Source organism: Ixodes scapularis, unplaced genomic scaffold (assembly GCF_016920785.2).
Source record: "Ixodes scapularis isolate PalLabHiFi unplaced genomic scaffold, ASM1692078v2 PGA_scaffold0__279_contigs__length_252992795, whole genome shotgun sequence".
Lineage (NCBI taxonomy): Eukaryota > Metazoa > Arthropoda > Arachnida > Ixodida > Ixodidae > Ixodes > Ixodes scapularis.
This window is the reverse complement of record NW_024609835.1, coordinates 197522917-197543937: the sequence shown is the minus strand read 5'-3', so window position 1 is coordinate 197543937 and position 21021 is coordinate 197522917. Positions and strand designations below refer to the sequence as shown.

At 47.4% G+C, this 21021-nt stretch overlaps 1 protein-coding gene and 2 pseudogenes across 1 annotated transcript; 2 read left to right on the top strand and 1 right to left on the bottom strand.

The window, feature by feature from the left end:
- The first annotated feature begins 1262 nt into the window (after positions 1-1262).
- Positions 1263-5079, top strand: LOC115331212 (annotated as a pseudogene).
- Positions 5080-6575: 1496 nt separating this feature from the next.
- On the top strand, positions 6576-10643 carry LOC115331211 (annotated as a pseudogene).
- A 4954-nt stretch (positions 10644-15597) lies between these two features.
- On the bottom strand, positions 15598-16310 carry LOC120848792. Its single transcript, XM_040220817.1, has 2 exons — positions 16117-16310; positions 15598-15757 (listed from the first exon to the last, which is right to left on the bottom strand). Exons 1-2 carry the CDS (start codon positions 16308-16310, stop codon positions 15598-15600), a joined length of 354 nt encoding a protein of 117 aa, XP_040076751.1.
- Positions 16311-21021: the final 4711 nt, after the last annotated feature.

Sequence of the window (21021 nt, the reverse complement as noted above, 5' to 3'; positions counted from 1 at the left end):
AACCGTTTTTGAGCTGTACTGGAAAAATTTTTAATCTAGCGATTCCTTTAAATCCTAAATACTTAAAGTAACTAACTACTGTTATGGGGTCGTTTCCAACTTTGAATATGTATGGAAGGATGTTCACTCTTTTGCTAGTGATTTTGGAGGATACCTTTTTATCCGGATTTATTTTCACGCCTCATTTTGTTTCAACGTTTCTTTCCGAAGTTGGAGGTTAGTCAAGTTTTTCTTGATTCATCAGGTTCCGTACTTTAGTGTAGAGGTAGTGGTCGTCCTGCAAATATGTTTGCTGTAACGCTAGAGCTTAGTTTACTAACAATATCGTTTATGTGACACAAAAACAACACTGAACCTAGTACCGATCCCAGCAGGACCGCCGATGGAACCCGCAAATAGTCGACATTGCTCCGCTGATAGCCGACGGCTGTGTTCCGTTAGACAGGTAGGCCTCGATCCATTTAATTACCTGCTCATTAACGCCGTATATTAGTAGTTTTTGTATAATTAAAGTATGAAAAACTTCATCGAAAGGCTTTGATAGATTTAAACAAACCGCATCGATTTGAACGTTTTCGTTCTAATGCCAGGAAAAGTCACGAAATGCACCTAGTACTTGTGTTGCCGTCGACAGACCGCGCCTCAGTCTATGCTGGTTCCTGTAAAAAAAAAATATTTTTGCAATAAAATCAAAAACACGATTTTACAAATTGTGCTTAACAATTTACAACGCGTACATGTCTATGAGATGAGACGATAATTGGTTACATTTTGCTTGCCACCGGATTTATGGACTGGAATAATTTTGGCAGAAAGAGAATCTGAGGGAACGTTGTGTTGCCTGAGTAACATTTTAAATATAAATGTTAAGTATTTGAGGACCGATTCTGCGTATTGCTTAAGGAATTCAATATGAATCTTGTCTCGTCCAGTTGATTTTCGAGTGTTAAAGGGATGCTGAACCGATATCTGAACTTTTCAAAATAAGCCCCGGACGAGCTGCCCGGGACGTTACTATACCTAAAAATCAAGACCATACCAAGGGATGGTGATCGGATTATTATATTTCTTTGATAGAAGAGCCGCGATTGGGCAATCCGTCAGCCGGAAGCCGCCGGTGCGATCGACGCCACCGCGGAGGAGCCCTAGCGGAACTGACGTCACAGACCTCTCGCTCCTTGGCAGACTGGGTTGTCCCGCTGCAGTCCTAATGGAGAACCGCGCCGAGTGTTCCTCATTTTAATCCAGTTTCTTCAATAGTTATGCCACGGTACTGTGCTGCACAAGACTGCTCGAACAGCGTATGTTACAGCGGCAGGCCTGCGCACAAGTTTCCGAGTGAGCCCACGTTGCGCAAGCTGTGGATTCGCGCGGCCCGTCCTTCCCAGCCAACGTGGAAGCCCGCTAAAGGCGATTGTCTTTGCACGGAGAACTTCGAAGACGAGGACTATAAGACGAGCCCGAAGTTACTGCAAAGTCTGGGCTTGCCTGTAAAGCAGGCCTATTTGAAGCCTGGCGTGGTGCCATCGCTTTTCACGCGAAAACGCAAGCGAGAGCGGCACAGCGGCGCCGTGGAAAAATGGCGACGGAAAGAGGTAAGCGCAGCTATTGAAATATTTTTCTGCTTGTTTCCGAGAGGAAAGCACGAATGCGAGTGGTCGTGGGATTAGCGTAGTACATTGCACGACGCTGTTAGCGCGAGCCTGCTAACTCGCCTTTGAGGACAAACGCGGAGAAACGCCGAGATCGCGTTTTCCCTAACAGCGTCGCGCAGGGTAAGTGTGTACTATATCCGTGTTCGCTATCGTGCACTTAGCCGGACGAAAGCTTGCCGCCAATCGCAGCTGCTCCACTGTCGGTATCGTGTACATGGCGAGACTGCAGCTATACTCTGTTTCACCTTATGATGTACCGCAGGAAAGGCTACAAGCGCGAGCTTGTAGCCTTTCCTGCGAGCTCACAGCGTAGGCAGCTGCCTAGGCTGTGAGCTCGCGATTCTTGCCTTCGTTGCGGTACAACATAAGGTGAAACGGAGTACAGTAGCTGCGGCGATGGCACTCGGTACGCGGGCTCATGTGCTAGAAACTTGCTTTGAAGCTACGAGCTTGCGCCGGTACCTTTGGCTCAGTTGTGAAGGCTGGTATTTATCTTTATTACTACTGATAAATGCCAGCTAATTTTAATTTGAGAAATTGGGCATAAACCAATAAATATATAATTTTTATTTGGGCTATCTGAAAATGGCACATAGGACCGAGTTGAACCATTCCTGGGAGAATGCGGTTAATTGATGATCTACGTACTTCCTTTTGGTTTGCAGCGGGTATATTCCGAGCTTGAGCAGGATGTGCAAACTCCGCGGCATCTTGAGCACGTGCTATTCTTCATTGTGGCGCATAAGGAGACGCTGCTGAATTTGGGAATAGGATACTCACAGTTTGAGTGCGACGCCATTTACAAAAGTGTGCCTGTATACATCATTCTGTTTTGGAAAACTCATTTTCCTCACTGGTCTGCTCTTCCTGATGAGGTGGTCAAGCTGCTGTCGCTTCATCTGTTCATTGTTAACCTGGAAGGCAGTTTCTCTCAACTGCGGAAAATGAATGAAAAAGAGCGCAGCCGTTTTTTTTAATGAGAACCTTGTTAGGGTACATATTTCCACCCCTTGTTTATATTTCTGATTACTATGACGATATCTTAGTTATAGACCAACACGCGGCCCTGACGTCACGCAGCTGCGGTGGCACTGTTGACGGCACTGCGCAGGTGCAGAGGCTTCACTTCACGTGAATTCGGTTTCTGCGCACGCACAGTCCCCACACTTGGTGTGGGCAAATGCAGACTTTTTTGTAAACAGTGTGCTGGTCTATAAGATTTTGTTTCGTCTATGTTCTTCCCATACATTGAATACATGCTCGCAATAATGCTTCAAGACGACAAGTGCCGAGAATGCCTAAAACCTGGTGGTGTATGGAATTAAATCGCAGCAAAAATCAATTCTAGTGCCAAAAATAGATGCTGCTAAACGCGTGCCAATTTAGAACAAAAATAAACACTGCGAAATATTTTGCTGAGTTACTCTGTTTTAATTTCGTGGAATGTGGTGTTTATTTATAAAGTTCACTAAGAACACCAGCTGGCCATTTATGACAGTTGCACCCCAATCAAGAGGCTATACACCTTTTCTCTGTGCTCTCGTCCCTAGCAACCTAATAGGCGTATCCGGTATGGGCGACGAAAAACCAATCCAACGTTTCAACCTGCAAATAGTAAAAAAATGAAGGGGAGGCAAAACGAGAAAGTGTGACGGTTACGCTTATATCCTAAATGCCTTCTATTGGCAAGGCAAAGGCAAAACAATGTTTTCGCCCATACTGGAAGTGACGTCAATTCAAAATGGCGGCGCACTTGCAGAAAAGGTCTATTACAAGCGCTTGTTCAATTTCTCGACTCGAGGCAAGGCCACTAATTAACCTCGGTCGTCATTCCACCGTTTCATCTTAGTGTCCATGATTGTGCACTTGACGGTGTGATTTGCTTACCAGTTCAAGCAAAGTCAAGATGAGAGGGTACACAGAGTGACATGAACCTAACGAAGATAAGGGCTTGGGCAAGTCACCCTCGTTTGAGCAGAACCTGGGTGTTAGCAGCATATTGACAGTGTGTTTGTTTGCATGTTGTAAGTTTTTATGCCCATCATTTATAGATAATTGCTGAATTGCTGAAGGCACCGGCACAAGCAAAGGCCACACTCATCGCTGAAGAGGTCAGCACATCGTCAACCCTTCTGGTGACGACACTGAGCAAGGTCCTGACTCTGGACATGAACCAATGCATGATGCAAATGCTGGCATCGAAGAACCTTGTTCGAGCTCAGGTATGTGCGCCGATTGCAACTATTCGGCTGACGTATTTTAGTACATAATTCTGCCAAACTAGGCTAATCTAATATATTGCTGATTACATGAGCCAAGGATGATTTTGTTTTGAAAGACACTTTATTTCCTCTGCTGTGAACAGCCCCGTCCATCAGTAATGCCAAACAGGCTCAACCTGACCTTCGGAACACTGCTACGCAGACCTCGGGCATCTACAGAAATCAATGTACGTATCTGCAAGAAGAAATTTTACACAAGGCAGCATTGTTCAGATCGTTGTAACACGTTATGATGGCACAGGCATACAAGTCACCTTGAAGACTTCATCACGAAAGTCCCAAACGAGTCCTGTCTTTGTGACACCACGATGCTCCTCACCAAATCATGTCCCTCAGGCTCCATTGGATTGGATGTTGCCTGAAGGGCTGACTCTGTCGCCGCAGCCGGCAGTGCGCAGACAACCAGCTCCACCACCGGACCCGCCACAGCTGCCAACAATAAACAATGAGCTGCCCAGTGCAGGCCAGGAAGAGTCTGTTGAAGAGTGTCCCACGGAGCTGCCAGAGCCACACGTGGAAGCAGACAGCCTATACCTCCCCTCTGAAGCTAGCTTTTTCATGATGATGTCCGACACCGGCTTTCTAAAGTTGGTATCAGTCGGATATATGTCATCTTTAGTAACGAGTATGAGAGGGTGTGTAGGAGGTTGCTTCTTTTTTTTTTCTTTTTTTATTCCAGGGATGCACAGCAGAACACTGCATGTGACAGCGCACTCAGTCAGCATGAGAGCAGCAAAAGCATCGACTACGTCTCGGAACGAAAGTTTATTGTTTTCGAGTCTTGTTTGGACGAGCTACTCTGTAATTGTCCCGAGTGCACTGCACCCTGCCGCATCACAGAGAGGAAGATCAGAGGGACATGTTTCCGGGTGCACAGAATGTGCAACAATGGCCACCAACACACCTGGACCAGACAACCATCAGTGAATAGGAGGGCCCTGGGCGATGTGCTCCTAGCTGCAGCAACGCTCTTCTCTGGGAGCATTGTCAAAAAAGTGCTGAGGCTTCTCCATCAGATGGGCGTGCCCCGTTTATCGTACGAGACATACTTTAAGATTCAGGGTGCCTTCCTTCTACCAGCAATCAGACAGGTATGGCACGTTTTCAAGCTTTTCCTTTCCTGTGAAAGAGGTTTATTTTAGGTGCCAATATTTCAGGCTCAGCACTCCTATGGGATCCTGAATGGTGTAGTACATGCGTAGGAAGCACCATATGTTTCTGTCTACAAGTCAAACACTCCTATAAACGGCTGTTTTCACAAAAAGCTTGACATATACATGTTTGCAAGTACGGCCTCAGGGTGCCTCCATCCTGCTGAGTTGGGGTGTGCTTGGGCGCGGCCATAGTCTGATTACGACACCTTAGTGAGGCATCGTAATCGAATTTAATGCGCCCAAGTGCACCCCAACTGAGCAAGGTGGCGGCGCCCTGAGGCAGTACTTGCAAACGTCTATAGGTGGCACATCTTTATACGGGCCGCAAGGCAAAACTGCATTGATAAGCTGTCATATGTATATTGTAATATAAGCACAAGTAAGAGCCAGCTTCAATGTCCTTGCGAACTACCGTGTGAAATTTGTTCCGATGTGGCCGGCTGTAAGCTCTGCTGAAAGCCGGCATATTGCCAAGGTTCCGATTGTAAGGAAAAGCTGATCCGCCGACCCGAAGGCCACATCTAGGTCTGTACGATTCAATACACTGCAGCACCCAAGGCGACATCTAATGGATCTAGGTCTGTGCGATGCCATACAAAGTACAGGCTCTGCCAATTTTCCTTTGTTGTAACTTTGATACGGCCTTGCACAGCTATGGTTTATACTTGTAAAAAAAGCGGTGTAAGTCGCACCTCTGTGTAAGATGCACTGACAGAAATTTGAGGAAAGAAACAACTTATGTGCTGGAAAATATTGTAAATAGGGAGAGCTGATATGTCCTCTGTTGCTCTGCACCTCCTTTTACCACACTCCTGGCGTGGAAAGGTACCAACTGTGTGGGCAAAGCAAGTATATACAGGGCTCATGGCACATACTTCAAGCTCGAAGACTCGCCGCATTCCATGTGGGTGAATTGTCGCCCTATGTGTTTCTAAACGTGGAGGCAACGTTTTCAATTAGTTCTTATTCTCCTGCTTCGTGACTGATTGCACCTACTGGATAAGTGGACAGTGTAAAGGACAGATTTTGATTTGGGGAATAAGTAAAAGAATCAAAAATATATGTCTCCCAGTCCGATCGTAAAGATTAATTGGCCAGTACTCTATTTTTATACGGGGTGCATTTCTTCACGGTTAAAACGAGCCCTCTTTTGAGATGGCGGCTCCTCGGCAGCCAAGCTGTCCTTGTTGATTGCTACGAGGGGAACAAGACGTGAACAGGCAGGGGTCTATGCGACCTAAATAAGTGCAAAACTATGCTTCTTGAGTTTCAATAAGGAAAATGTCAAATGCTATTCATCAACTTGCCCATGCATGGATAATAGAAAGTAAAAAAGTGTTTTGCCAATCTACCTAATATTGCATATGTGCCTACAATATTTATACTCACGACTCGGAGCATTTCATCCCCTTATTTTGAAAACAAAGAAAGACGAATTACAATTTGTCAATGCTTTGATGGCATTTACTGGGATTCAAACCTGAATGCTGAACTTCCATGGACGTTCACATAAAGAAAAGAAGCTTGCAGTATACTTATAGGAGAAATGAAAAGCATGTTCAGGATTTATGTTTGTTTACAAAAGTCTTGGCAAATAAACTCCCAGGTGTAGAACAGGAAACAAAACGAGCTCTTCGAGCAAGCAAGTGGACAAGAACTGGTCCCAGCTGGTGATGGGCGGTCAGACTCCCCTGGGCACTCAGCGAAATATGGAACGTACACTGTCGTCGACGTGTCAACGAAGAAGGTTCTCCATGTGGAAACAGTGCAGGTAAATTTCCCCTGCTATAAATGTTCCCATGCTTCTGTTCTTCTGGAATGAAACCTTTTTGTAATTAATTGAAAATGAATGGCGAAAACAACATGTTTCAGACCTGGGTTGTCTCATTCAACAGCGCTAGTTGACTTCGTTCTGGATACTTCATGTTCGGTGTGATAATGCAATGTTTTATTTGTCACTTCAGTCCAACGAAACGAAGGGCAGCTGTGCAATGGAGCTCGAGGGCCTGAAAAGGACTCTATGGATTTGTGAAACCAATGGATTGACTGTGGAAGGAATCATCACTGATCGCCACTCCATAATCAAGTCATTCCTTGCCAAGTGGCACCCCCAGATTCGACACATGTTCGACTGCTGGCACGTTGCGAAAGGTGAGCCATAAGTAATCGGGGATCCAGGTTATGCAAAACAAAAAAAAAAAACATTTAATTGTAGAGCACTCCTACCCTTGCCTGTCACTATACTTTGTTTCTGCGTACGTTGTACTGCAGGAAAGGCTACAAGCGCGAGCTCCTTGCTGTATGGCAACTGCTCGGCGGCACAAGCTTTCGTGCAGCAGGAGCAGCTGCCAAGGCCATGAGCTTGCGCTTCTAGTTTTCGCTGCAGTACAATATAAGCTGAAACATAAGCCGCGTTAACATGAATGCGACTTAGTCGCATCGAATCCAGTTGTCGCATTCAATGCGGTGATGTAAACAAAATAATACAGTAGGAGAGCGCATCGCATTCAAGTCGCTAGACAGAGGTGGATTGAGATGGCGAATGCACATTTATTCAAAACATGTAAATGGAGGTCGCATCGCAATTTGGATCGGGGAGGATTATGAGAAGGCACCCGCTCTGGGAGCGAGTGAACAGCTGAGAACATGGCGGCGGCCACCCTCGGCGGCGGCGGAGAGCAGTCCCGTGTGATCGCCCGCGATTTTCCCCAGAGAAGAACCGCAAGCTTTTATTGTCAAACTAAGTGAGCGGAATATAGCAAATCTGCTCGGTGAAGCGGCCCTTGTCCAGGCCTCGCGAAATAGGACCTTCGCGTCCGAAGGAGTCTCTAGAGCCTTCGGTGCAAGTACAGACGACGCCGATACCTCTGAGCACTGCATGCTAGGTAGAAAGAGGAGCTCCAACCTCGGTGCAGTTCCTGGCTGCACCAGAGCATTTCGGCCTCAGGGTCCGGTCGCGGTTGGCAAGGTTTGGCGAGGTGGCGTCCCCAGAGCGGTTGGGAACGATCTCGCTCACCAGGCCATGCGCATGCACGTGCCGACTTGGAGCCCAAAATGCTTGGGTTTTGATGTTCCTTCCGTCCCGTAACTATTTGCGCAGCATCGAAGACAGCAGGCACAAACTTTACACTCAACGAAAGCGTCTAAAAAGTAAAGTGTCCTAGAGTGAGGTATCGTCATGTGTTTTCTATACTTGAGAAAATGGGGCAGGATTGGTTTTTTCTTGTTTTTGGTATTCATAATTGTGAACTCTTTATTTTGTCAAGCTGTTGTTTCTGGCAATGTAAGCTTGGTGCTTAGCAGAATGAATACAATGCTTCATTTTTCAGGCATCAAGAAACGCATGGTCTCAGCTGGAAAACTCATATCCCTTGTGGGACTCCAAGACTGGGTGCAGGCAACTGTCAAGCACCTCTATTGGTGCGCGGAATCCAGCGATGGAGCGCCGGAGGAGATCCTTTCAAAGTGGACTTTCCTGGTGGGACACGTGGCTGACTTGGACGAACATGCCTATCCCCTGTATCCAAGGTGCCAGCACGGAGACCTGGGGAAGAAAAAGTGGCTTCCTGAGTGCGAGTAGACCACAGCATATTAACAGTGTTGACATGTTAGTGTTTCATACGAAGTGATGCTGTGAAGTATACACCAACTCATGTTTGCAAACAAACAGGTCCGGCCGATAGCAGTGCCACACATTGCGCAATGAGATGTGGGCAGACATGCTGGTCTGCCCACAAGTCTGAAACAAATTTTGCCTTGCACGCATGCTTGTCAAAGCCTTATGATTATTTACTTTGAATCTTTTATAAGAGGAAGACCAGCGCTCGTGGACCATAGAACTACACTTTCAGCGTTCTCCTCAATGCTTGGGTATTTAGAAAAAGGTCTACTGGGAGGCTGTCTGCTTTTGTGTGGTATGAATACCCGACCGATTCGGTCAAGGAAATCCGTTTTCCAAAGACGTTGCCATGCTGACAATTATCGCGTTCATTTAGGCTTAGAAATGGCCAGAATGGAAAGACTCTAAAAAATGTGGCGAGGTCATTGCTCATGCTTTGCGATTTAAGTGAGGTAAGGCATAGTGAAAGCCTCCTGCACCATTCGTTGCTGACTGACGCGCCCGATATTGCAACTACAACGACATATTAGTTCCAAAGCGAGCAGCGCTAACTCACTGGGGCACCGCCATGTTTCCCCGCATCCCTACCGAGCCAGTCACGTGATTTCAAAATCCCTCGCCATGTACTGCAGCTAACTTTAGCCGCAGTTAGCGCTTCGAACAAACGGGCCCTGGTTTGCCTTTTCTAGTGGAACCGCATTTTGCTCACACATAAAACTTTTGAATTGACCTAGGTTGAATTATTCTGTAAATATTCCAACCAAGTTGTTGTACTGGTTCTTGGTTTCAAGGTGTCTGGTTTTGAATGTGGCAAGTTTACTGGCTCTCTATACTGGTTAGTCCGTGTGGCAGCCAGGGTTCTTCCCTGGCTGCCACACAGCCAGGGAAGAACCTATGACTGCTGGTAGAGGGGAGTGAGCCAATAGGTGGTAGCTTCAGCTTTCTTCCGCGTGCATCGCCACCGCGCGGTGTTTATACGGACCGCTGGGACCTGCACCTACATGTTCGGGCACACGAGCCAACCAAGCACGACGATTTGGTGCGTCATGCCTTTGCAAAATTAAAATCGGCATCGCTTGATCGATTCGAGAAAAAACCTAGGCATCATAAACACGGGCAGTAAGCAGGACTGGTAGCAGCCTATTAAACTTACCCAATTTAATCTGTTCTCATCAGCTCTAATCCTTTTAGTAACCTCTGGATATCATATATTTTTAATTTAATTACACAAAACTACTACTTTTTGCTGTTTTCTTATGAGCCTTAGTGTTATTGTTGTAATATCAGATTTAAAACCACACAGTCTCTAATACAAGTGTCCTACTTCATCCAGCACTTCAGGCACACGAGAAGCTAAAGAGCATCGTGCTGTCAAAGCCACTGCTAAAGGACATCCCGCAGCTCTCAAGCTCAGCGCAAACCTGCGCAACTGAGTGCTTGCACCGCACTGTGAAGCAGTTCGCGCCGAAGTCAACACACTTCGGTTACGAGAACATGCAGGCAAGGTATGCAAGCTAACCAACTGTTCGCATGTGCCCGCTAAAGTCTTAACTTTTCAGAGTCTATGTGGCAGCGCTGCATTTCAACGAAAACAGCGGCAGGCCACAGGCGACTACTAAGGAAGGCAAAAAGAGGTTCCTGGTCAAGCGGCCTAAACAAACAAAGAGGCCAATTTATCTCCCATGAAAGGGCCCTGCACATACGGTAAGATGTCAAAACGAGTACAACTACGAGCTTCTAACATCTAGTCTTAATTTCAGCCTATGTACAAGAGCTCATGAAGGAAACCCTCGCCCTCAATCGCCACTACCGTTCGTACCAAGCAGCACGAAAGGTCAACTGCGTCGAGGCTCCCCCATCTCTGCCCAGTGGATATGAACGCCCCAACAAGGACCTGCTCATCTCTAACCACCATTCCCGGTTCAACTGCTAAGCTGAAGCTGAAGGAACATGTACTGTCGGGGAAGAATGAAATGCGAACAGAAGAGCGCGTGGCTTGCAGTACAAGCTGCGCCGCCTGGAAGCGAGCCTAGGGGAGAGGGTTCATGGCCAACCCGATGAGTTTACGCCCTTCACTCGGCACTCCCCAAGCTTCGGCAGTGCGCCTCTTAGTGCACTGGAAACTATCACCACTATCTTGGCTCACTCGGCGCATGCGGCACGAGGAAGCTTGCTGCTTGTAGCAGCTAAAGCGTGCACTCTCTCGGAGCGAGCAAAGATAGAGGTGGTAGCTTTCAGTGCACTAAGAGACGCACTGATGAAGCTTAGGGAGCGCCAAGCGTAGGGCATAAACATATCGGAGTAGGCCACGCACCATCGCCCCTAGGCTCGCTTCCAGGCGGCGCAGCTTGTACCGCAAGCCACGTGCTCCTCTGTTTGCACATCATTTTTCCCCGACAGTACATTGTGCAGGAACTTGAAACATTTATTTACACTATGCACAAGCAGCAAAGCAGTTCGATCTGACGTGTCAATCGCATATGTTCCGAGCACGAGCCCCCGGCCACCAGCCCCTTGCCACGAGCTCCTTTTCAAAACGTCTGTGGCTCATTTCCTCGTCTTTGGTCTCCGATTGTTGGTACAGACTCCCCACCGAATGGGTGTTACCCCATTTTAAATTTCTGTTATCTCTAGTGAATAGAGAAGTTGGTTTTTTCAGAAGACTGCCCCTGTCCGGGCGCACTATACATGCACAAATCCTGCCGTCTCCCCTACAGAAAACCTTTTCAACTCTTCCTATCTTCCAGAGTAAACGTGCGAGCTGTTCCTTCAGAAGGACGAGCCCGCCCACCTCCAGACGTGGCGATCTCTGGCCTTTTGTTTCATGGGCAGATCGAAGTTCTCTCGGGTAGTCTGACCTCCCGTTACCCAGAATCTGTTAAAGGATGCTTTCCTTTGTTTCCATATTTCTCGGAGCATATCCGGAGACGACGCAAAGTCTTCTATTTCAGCCACTGGCAGTGCTGTCAGTCGCCGTCCCCTGAAAAAGCTGTCGGTGTGAGCGGCTGGCCTTCGTCGAGCTCATTGTAAACGAATGTTGGGGGACAAGAATTTAGCATCGCCTCAATTTCACATAGGACTGTGGACAACTCTTCTGCGTTCATAGTTTTTCTCCCGATCACTTTTATTAGTCCCACCTTCACGTATCAAACCAGTCGCTCATAGAATCCTCCCCACCAAGGAGCACGCTCAACAATAAAACGCCCCTCGATGGTGCATTGGCGAAGTGATTCACCACTTCTGAGTGTCGTAGGATCTTCCGAAGTTCTGCCAGGTCTCTCGAGGCTCGCTTGAAGGTTAGCGCATTGTTTGACTAGATGATGCGGCAAAGTCCCCTCCATGACACAAAATTACAGGCAGCTGCAAGAAAACTTCTCGTTGAAACGTCTGGTACGACCCCTAAGTGGACCACCCGCGCCACTGCACAAGTGAACAGAGTGATGTACGACGTCCTTTGCCAGTATGTACCGCGGTCTTGCGAAATTTACACCGACTACCTCGAAAGGCTCAGCCTGCGTCGTTCTCGTACGCAGCAAAGGTACCGCTGGAGCACTGGAGCACTCAACGGAATAGCACTAAATCGCTGGCAGGTTACATATAGCGCAGCATCTTCTTCACCAGCTCTCGTACTCCGAAGGATCCAATACCTCTCGCGGAGCTGGACTAGAGTGTCTCTTACTCCTGCGTGTAACACCATCCTGTGAGCATCGATCACAAGTACCGTGGAATACCGATGCTCTTTCTGTAGTACGGTAGTAATTCGTTCATCATAAGTCATGTTGTCTGATCGGAGTCGCCCTCTTAGGCGAAGCACTACCTCTTGGTTGATGAAACTACTGATGTCTCGAAGAGGAGAAGTGGATGAGGTCTCGGTTCTGCTGGTCGCACGTCGAAGCTTGGCGGCAAACTCCGATATTAGCTTTTAGCCAGTATGTCCGCGCTCCTTGGATTTACTCTGCAGTCAGCGGCCCCCATTGTTTTTCCGTTGACCTGACGTTGTGAAGGAATCGAAATATCCACGCTCTTGTTCTGTTGAGTTTTGAAGCCAAGCTGAATGTGGTGACATCGAGCAACGATGCAGATGGTGTTGAAATGTCCGATATGTCAGCTCTCGGTCCCCTCTCCTCGAGCTTATATCGAGGTGGCTTCTCGCGCTTCTCCTTGGGCCATTTTTTAGCTGGCAGCCGCAACCAACTGGTCCCCGAACAGAGTGGAGTGGAGACCAATCCAAATCCGGTCAGACCTCGTGACATGATGTCGGCGGGGTTCTCCTTTCCCGGCAGGTGGTGCCATGTCACGCATTGCAGTTCTTCTGTGGCATTCCAGCTACCTTGTCATTTGCCAACCTGATGTCTGCCCTCTATGGAAGGCAGACTTCTCATTTCCCATTGGTCTTGGCGATCATGGTTTCAGAGTCTCGCATGACAGCGTTTTCCGAAGGATCGTCTACCGATGCGTCGATGACACCCATCCTCTGAAGTTCCCAGAATTGCTTGAGGCTTGGCATGGGTTCGGGCTCTTGGACCGCCGTTCTCAGCACGACCACCCTGGAGCAACTAATAACCGGCGAGCTTGACCCTTTTCGTCCCTGAACCGCCCATCCGTCGGTGAATCTTTCCAATGATGTACTCCCAGTAGTGATCCGGCCCAAGCAGGATATTGATGCCCCAATGTTCCAATCCGTTCATGGCGTCTCCTACTAAACAACCGAGCTCCTTTAATGTCGCGACGATGCATTAATCTGGGCTCGGGAGATTTTGTTCGCAGATGGTAGGTGTTTCTAGAACGTCGATTTCGTATTTTTTGTTGTACCGTTGGTGCCGCAAAGTAACCTGCACCATGCGAAACGTACGTTCGGTGCTTTCGCCTCTGAGCACGCCGAACGTGAGGATCTCCATCCCGAGTTGTTTGCAACCGAGTCTCTGGGACAGCTCCTCCGCAATGAAGGAACGTTGACTGCTGCTGTCAAAAAGAATTCGGGATAGCCTTCTTTTGTTTTTGTTCTCGGCCCATGCGGTCACCGTCTGCGAGAACAGTGCTGGCTTGCAGTTCTTTCCATTGATCTGAAGACTGACCGGTGTTTTATCTTCGCTTTCTGTTTTATTCACCGCGAAAAGTCGTTCCAGTACGTAATCCGGGTTACACATAGTAGGCGCATGCCATCCTTGAGACCTGGTGCAACACGGCGTGCTTCGGCACATTATCGCCGTGTGGTTTGCTTTTGTGCAACGAAAGCATCTGTTGCCAGCCTGTAATCTTTGATTTTTTCTCAGTGAGCTCAATATTGGCGTTGCAGTCAGGTGTGGCGTGTTCTTCGAATTTGCAGATCTAACACTCTAAGCCTTCAGTCTTGCCATACAAGGCCGCTGCGGTAGAGTTTCGAAGGTTCGTGTAGTTTGAAAGTTTCTTCGGCAGTTCTTGTTTAGGGAAACGAATTGCAGGCTTACCGCCAAAGTCGTCCTCTTGTTCCTCTGACGTCCTTTCCCGGCTCTCGACTTCAACTCGAATAAATTTGAGTAGAGTCCGTAGAGCTCTTAGATGAACATTCTCTGTTGGAGACTCGGGACTGGTGCCCGTCACTGCGGTGGCGTTCTTGGTGTCCTCCAACGACATCTTCCGGTTGTAGTCCAGGGACATGTCCTTCGGTAGTGCTCGCAGTAGGAGCGGGTAGAGCATGGCGCAGTAGGATTCTTTGACCAGACCCAGTGCTCTAAGTCCCCAGATGTGCGCCTGAAGACTGTCGTACAAACGACGCAGGGTTCGGGCATTGCCCTGTAGTGGTATCTTCTGGATGTCCATCAGACTTTTCATGTGGTCATGTACCAGAGCCTCTTGCTTGCCGAACCGCTGCTGTAGAAGGTCGATCGCGTCCGCATAGCATTGAGCGGTTGGCTGTAGTCCCTGGATGGCAGCTGATCCATCTCCGGTAAGCGCTGATCTCAGGTAATTAAACTTTTCCGATGGAGTCAGTTCCGGATTCTTGCCAATTCTTCCGGTTGCCGTTGAACTTGATAAGTTCTAATTTTGGAAGCTTGACTTTCGGTTTTACGGCTGTTGCTCTCCAATCGTTCGAGGAACCGCTTGCTCGTTGGCTGTTCTCCACGCCCTTCGCTTTCTTTCTGAGCTTCGTGAGGCATGTGACAATCTTGTCGGTATAATCTACGATTTGCGTGAACTCCATTTCCACGTCTCTCTCGGTAATCAAAGGCTCGATCGCGGCATCTACGTGGCCGAGTTGATCCCGAGAGAGGCTTATGGACTAGGTCATCGATGACTGACGGAGTCAGCTGAAATAATTATTTTGCCTCGCTGAGGAGTTTCGTTACTTGTGTTTGCAGAGTCTTCCGTTTCTTCTTGAGGATGTCCATGATCTTTCAGTCTTGTCTCGATGGAATGTTGCTTCTGCCGTTCAATAGGTATTGCTTCGGTCTACCAGATTCCCTTCGTTGAATCGTTACGTAGCGGGTTTCCGCACAAAATGCAGGAACCTCTGGTGGTCATTGTTGGTTACGTTGATGCAAACATTTATTTACACTATGCACAAGCAACAAAGCAGTTCGATCTGACGTGTCAATTTCATGTGTTCCGAGCGCAAGCCCTGGGCCACGCGCTCCCAGGCCACTAGCTCCTTGCCATGAGCTCCTTTTCAAAACGTCTCTGGCCCATTTCGTCGTCTCCAGTCTGTGATCGTTGTTACACATTGTTTGTAAAGTAAAAAATTGGTTAGTTTGCAATAAACAGTGAGTTTCTTATATGTCAAATATTGATCTCTTCATTCTAACATTAATCATGAACTGCTCGTGCAAGCTGTTGCTCCCAAGTGCTTGGTAGGAAAAGATACATATTTAAGAGGTTTGGAGGTAGATAGCAGGCGAACTTACTCAGCATTACGACTGCTTGAAGCCGGTGTAGTCTGCAGGGTTCGGGGCGGAGAACTTTTTGCGGATCCTGGTCACCACGCGGCTGTGCAACGTGACCCGGTTCTCCTTTCCTAGCCTTCCGTGTACCCACCAAACGAATTGGCAGTACGCTGTGTACCTGTACTTACTGCAATGATAACATAATAAAGTTATTTAGTTACACTGCCAGGTGTCCACTTGGAACTAGAAGGCATTCATTGTTTTTAGTTCGATGGCCAGCAGCAAAGACGCCACGAGCTGTACTTTCATTAAAACGTGCATATTCGAGCGAGCAAGCATGTAATGAATGGTTTGCTTCTAAAGTTTGGGTATGTTTTTCAGGCCACTAATAAAAACCTGCCTGTGTCGGAAACTTCATTTGCCAACATTGAGGCACTGCCTTTTCTGGTTCATCTAATGCAAATCTCGCTTTGCATCCTTCATTTATTTACAAAGCGGTGCAATTGATATTAAAAAGGTATAGTAATTTAGTTTCACTGTACGTACACATTTATCTCCTTTATGTCCCTCGTGCTGAGAGGCCGGCAGACTCTCAGCTTCCTGTTCTCTAGGTCCAGGATATCCCGCTTCAGGCAGTATAGCTCGAAGAGCCTATGCGTTGTGATGCAGGGAAGGCTCTTAGCCTTCTCTTTGACCTTGTACTGCTCCTTGCAGCACACACTTTCCACTGGTGTGGACATGGTGCCACACCGGGATTCGCATCAGCACCTGTTTCCCAAAGTTAGAAACAGGAATTAGTGCATATGTCAACATTTCTGTAATGCTGTGTGGGCACTGGTGTGGCTACACACTTTGTCTGTTTCTTTTCTCAATCCAGTTGTGTCACCCAAACACTGCTCAAGCCTCAGATGTCTTTTGGGAGTATCCACAACCACGATGCAGTCACCGTACAGCAGCTACATTTTGGCGTATAATAATATAGTAATACTTTATTCATATTCCGGAATCTTTGACCCTGGCATAGAGGGCCGCAAAAAAACAGTGCTGCCCATGCCACAAAGGCCTGAGTGCCCAACCTGGGGCCCAGCATTGCGCAAACACGTGCATAAAAAAAATAAAAGAAAAAACACGTACAGCGCGCACGTGAGTACTTCGACGGTGTGTCGGCACTACGTGCAGGTTCAAGCCCGCTCGCAGCTGATGCATCTTCAATTTCTAACGCGCCTACGAGGGACAGGTGCACAGGTAGCCCTGCCTTAGCACTGACAGTTTCTAGCAAAAGAAGGCGCATCTTTCTCTAGCCCAAACGATGGAACCGATAAGTTCAGGTTGGAGCTTACTCGCCGCCGCTCGGCGATACCAAGAGCATGTCAGTCGCTATACACCTGATAACATAATATATAAAACCCCATTTATCATCGGTTCTTCGAGGCTACAAGTCAACTTCGCGCAACCCCAAAACAATCGGTTCTTCGAGGCTGCACGTCAACTTCGCGCAACCCCAAAATAATCGCTCTCCCGGGCCTATGCAAGACATACGCTGCGACATGTGCGCGTGTTCTTACCAGCGTGTGTTGCGTAGTCGCCGCCTGTCACTTCGCGGCAGAACGTCTGGCGAGGACTCCGCTGCTGGCTGCGGTGAAGCTTCATTGCTGTCTGACGTCGCGGACGGGTCGCAGGCGTAAGGCAGCACCTTACGCTTCTTCGCTGGCAGGTGCTCGCGCTCCTCATCCGACGGTACTGCGTCGCTCCCGCTGCAGCTAGCTACTGCTGCTGCTGCTGCCGCTCTTGGCGCACGCACGTGTCGCCATAACAAACGGCCACGCCACCGAGCTCGAGGTAGACGCGGTAGGTCACAGCAAACCAACAAAGTTATGATTTTTCGTGTCTCCTGAGGCAGCTTCGCGAGGTCTCTGAGGTCTTTGACGTCACGAAACGAGATTCCGGAGACGCTCACCAAGGGCACCTTAATATGCTTATTTTCCGGTTTATTAAAATTTACGCGGTATTTTCGCTTTAAGGGTGCCAGTAAAAATTAAATGACGTGCCATTCTTGCGATTAAGACCAAAAACGTCGACCCGATTTCGCAGTTAAGTATCCTTTTAATAATTAAAGACCGACCAACGAAACCATATTCCGGAAAGTAGGAAAATGACCCTTGCGCCCTCCTCTTTTCACCCTCTCCCGAAAATCACGTGACGACAGGGGCTTCTTTTGTGTCGGCTTTTTCTGTAGGGATAATCCTCGAAAGGCGCGAAATGAGCGGCAAGCTGCGAGCGCCACAACGACCTTGAGACGTCCAGGTGTCTTCTCTCGTTGACGCGGGCACGCTCAATCCGCGAGATTGAGGATGCCAGCGCGACCAAACGCTTTTTCCAATGAGCTGCAGGTCCGAGGCCGCTCGGTCGGTGGACATCGAGGGGTCGTGGTATGCTGGGTTCGTTCCAGCATCCGCTTTCTCCTCTGAAATGATAATGTCTCGCACGCAGGCAAATACGTTTTAACCTTTCACCCGATTATGGAACAATTGGAGTAATCGATAAAAACACAAAAGTCATCTTTTCACCGAAAAATTCAGCGAGTGATTGGTCATTTATAACGTGACAAACGCTTGATGTCTTCATAATATTCGCCACACATCCACAGAGTAATATAGTAAACGTAAAGAGAGGACACTGAAGCCGATTCGCGGCCCAGATAGTGCTTTTAATGCCCTCCGCTACGTGGCGCTTTTCTGTGATTTGGTTAAAATTAGTTAGAACTCTTTCCGTGAGAAGCATTCATTTTTAAAATCGTTACGCTTTGGAACTATTTAAAGTACTTAAAACGACTAAATAGTTGTAATTTAATACGTCACAAAAATCACGTGAGGAATGACGCCTGCCACGGCCTGCCGTGTGCCTGCTTGCCTACACGCCGTCACATCAGCATCATTCTGCATGGACTCTGCTCGTCTGTGCGTCGTTCGTCCGTGCTGTGCGTGCCGTGCCGTCTGCTTTTGCTTTCTGCTGCATCGTGTTCGGTCGGCTTCGCATCAAACAAGGTGACGCATGACTGCCCGCGTCCTCGCATGCTCGGCGTGAGTTTGTGGAGACGACTAGTTTGAGCTTCTCGCGCTGTCGTTTCCGTCGGGCTGTCGGGTTGCAATCGTAGGTACACCTTGATTTTCGACGAGATTTTTTTGAAAAGAGGCTTGAATTATTACTCTGCGAACGACATTGTCCATGGATTTACAGATGGCGGTGTTGAACGGTATTTCAGATAGATCCTTGGTTGTTGTGTTGTGCTCTCTGGAAGTTCCAGGAGGTGGGTCCAGCCACTGGCATACACTGCTGTGCACACTTCAACACCGTCTTTTGTCATCCGCAGTGTGCTCATTTCTCTCATTAAAGGGCTTAAGACTGGCTTCACAGTAAAGGCTTTGGTCTGCGATCAGGGGGCTTCGAACGTAAGCTTGGCCAATTCCAACCAACTTGGTGTATCTGTGTGTAAGCTGTGTTTTTTGAAGTTGATAGCGAATATGTCTACTTTTTCTTTGATGTTTCGCACCTTATCAAAACAACCAGGAATAATCTCCAAGCACGCACATTTTGCATTGGAAATGAGGTCATTGAGTGATCCCATATTGTTAAACTTTATCGTTCTACCCATGAGATGAGGTTGCGATTGGCTCCGAAACTTACTGAGAGACAGATTTTTCAAAACAATTTCAATAACATGAAAGTAAAACGTGCCGCACAGGTAATGAGTGACTCCGTCTGTCTTGCAATCCTATTCATTGTTTATGCCAAGGAGTTTCCTGAGGCACCCATGGTTACAGCCTGTTTCTGCGATAGAATGTACATCTTTCTAAATAGCTCACAATTCAAGAAGACAGGGCAGAAGTTGCGTCATACCAATCTGAAAGGAGAATCTGAGGTATTTGATTACTTTCACCTGCAACTCGGATCGATTTCAACATGGAAGTTCAAAAGTAGGATGCAGTCACAAACCATCACAGGGTGGCACGTTACTATAAAGAGTGTCCTTGTGTTCTGAGAGGAGGTTTCAAACAGCCGTGACTTTAAGTTCTTACTTACACGACGCCTGCAGCAAGACCCACTTCAGAACATTTTTGGAGCTCTATGACAAATGCAGGGCTGCAATAAGAACTCAAAGGTGTATCAGTTCACGTCAGGACTGAAACAGATAGAAATAAACTAAACTGTTCAAACTGTCGAACAATGGAAACGTAGAGGATGACAAGGCTCACCTCTTGAAGGAGTCGATAACATTTTGGCATTATGACACTTCAATTGCAGACAATCTGTAATGTCTTCCAATTGATAACTTTCCGCCATATGAGGATATTGCTGAGCTGACATTAAACATCAGGTTTAGCATATTTGATGACTCGGCCACTTGTTTCGTTGGGGGCTATTTGATCAAGCGTTTCCTTGGACTGACAACCCACAGCTGTTGCTGTTCTCAGCTGCTGATGGAAGAGTCTGACAACTTGGCCAGACCTCACCAGTATTTACTTGTGCTTAAAGCATATCACGTGCCTGGAAAGCTCTTCGGGTATCTAATATACCATCCCAGGCTGCCTTTAATTTTATTCAGCAAATAGAAAATTGCTTTCTTGCCGAAATGGAGAGTGTGGCGCATGTTTGAGGAGTGTGTGCTGTCTTGTATCGCACACTTTCAGGTCTGGGTAGTTTTGGCATTGCTCAGTGTGCCACAAATGGTTTTTAAACATGTTTCGCAGAACGCGCTTGTGTTGGCATGTTCGATTTCTTAACCGGAACCTGGACGAAGTTTGGTTACACTCTTCAGTTGCTGCAAAGCAACTAGGCAAGTTTAACTGTTAACAGTGCTTTAACGGAGGTGGTTGCCAAATCAGAAACAGAAAGTGCGTATTAATTGAGCGATGCAGCTTGCACTCAAAAAATTTGTTTCCCTTCTTTACAGTAAATGTCTGTCACGGCCCCTTTGCAAAAGTATTTATCCACTTTCTAGAAAATTTCTATGGAAAATAGTGTATATATGCTATAGATATTAGAAAGAAATTGTATCCACTTTTGTATCCAGTATCTATAGCTTTTAGCCGTTTTTTCGAGTCATACTTTTTTTCTGATCAAACGTATTTTGGGGAATGTTTCGGAACGTTGAATATTGTCAGATGCTGAATAGAGTTCTCAGTGTTTGGTACTGGCTCGCCCGCAGTGTGTTTCAGGCTATGCCAATTCGTATGTTTTATAATAGCCGGAAATTTTCGATTCGTACTCTTTTTATTTTCATTTCATTTATTATACCCTTATAGCTCCCGGTGGGGGCTTTACATAAGGGGGGGGGGGGCAAAAACTACAATACAGATACAAGTCAACAAGAGTTAGGAATTTTTTCCTCCTTCCGCTCTTTTTTACATATTGGGAAGAGTGGCAATTGCGGAACGAAATCTAATGGGCTCT

What these genes read in the sequence shown, in the direction of transcription:
- LOC120848792 (XM_040220817.1), bottom strand. Translation starts at nt 16,310, where the DNA reads ATGTCCACACCAGTGGAAAGTGTGTGCTGCAAGGAGCAGTACAAGGTC. An exon ending in GACATAAAGGAGATAAATGT is followed by an intron (nt 15,758 to 16,116) that starts GTACGTACAGTG and finishes TTATCATTGCAG; the next exon opens with TAAGTACAGGTACACAGCGT.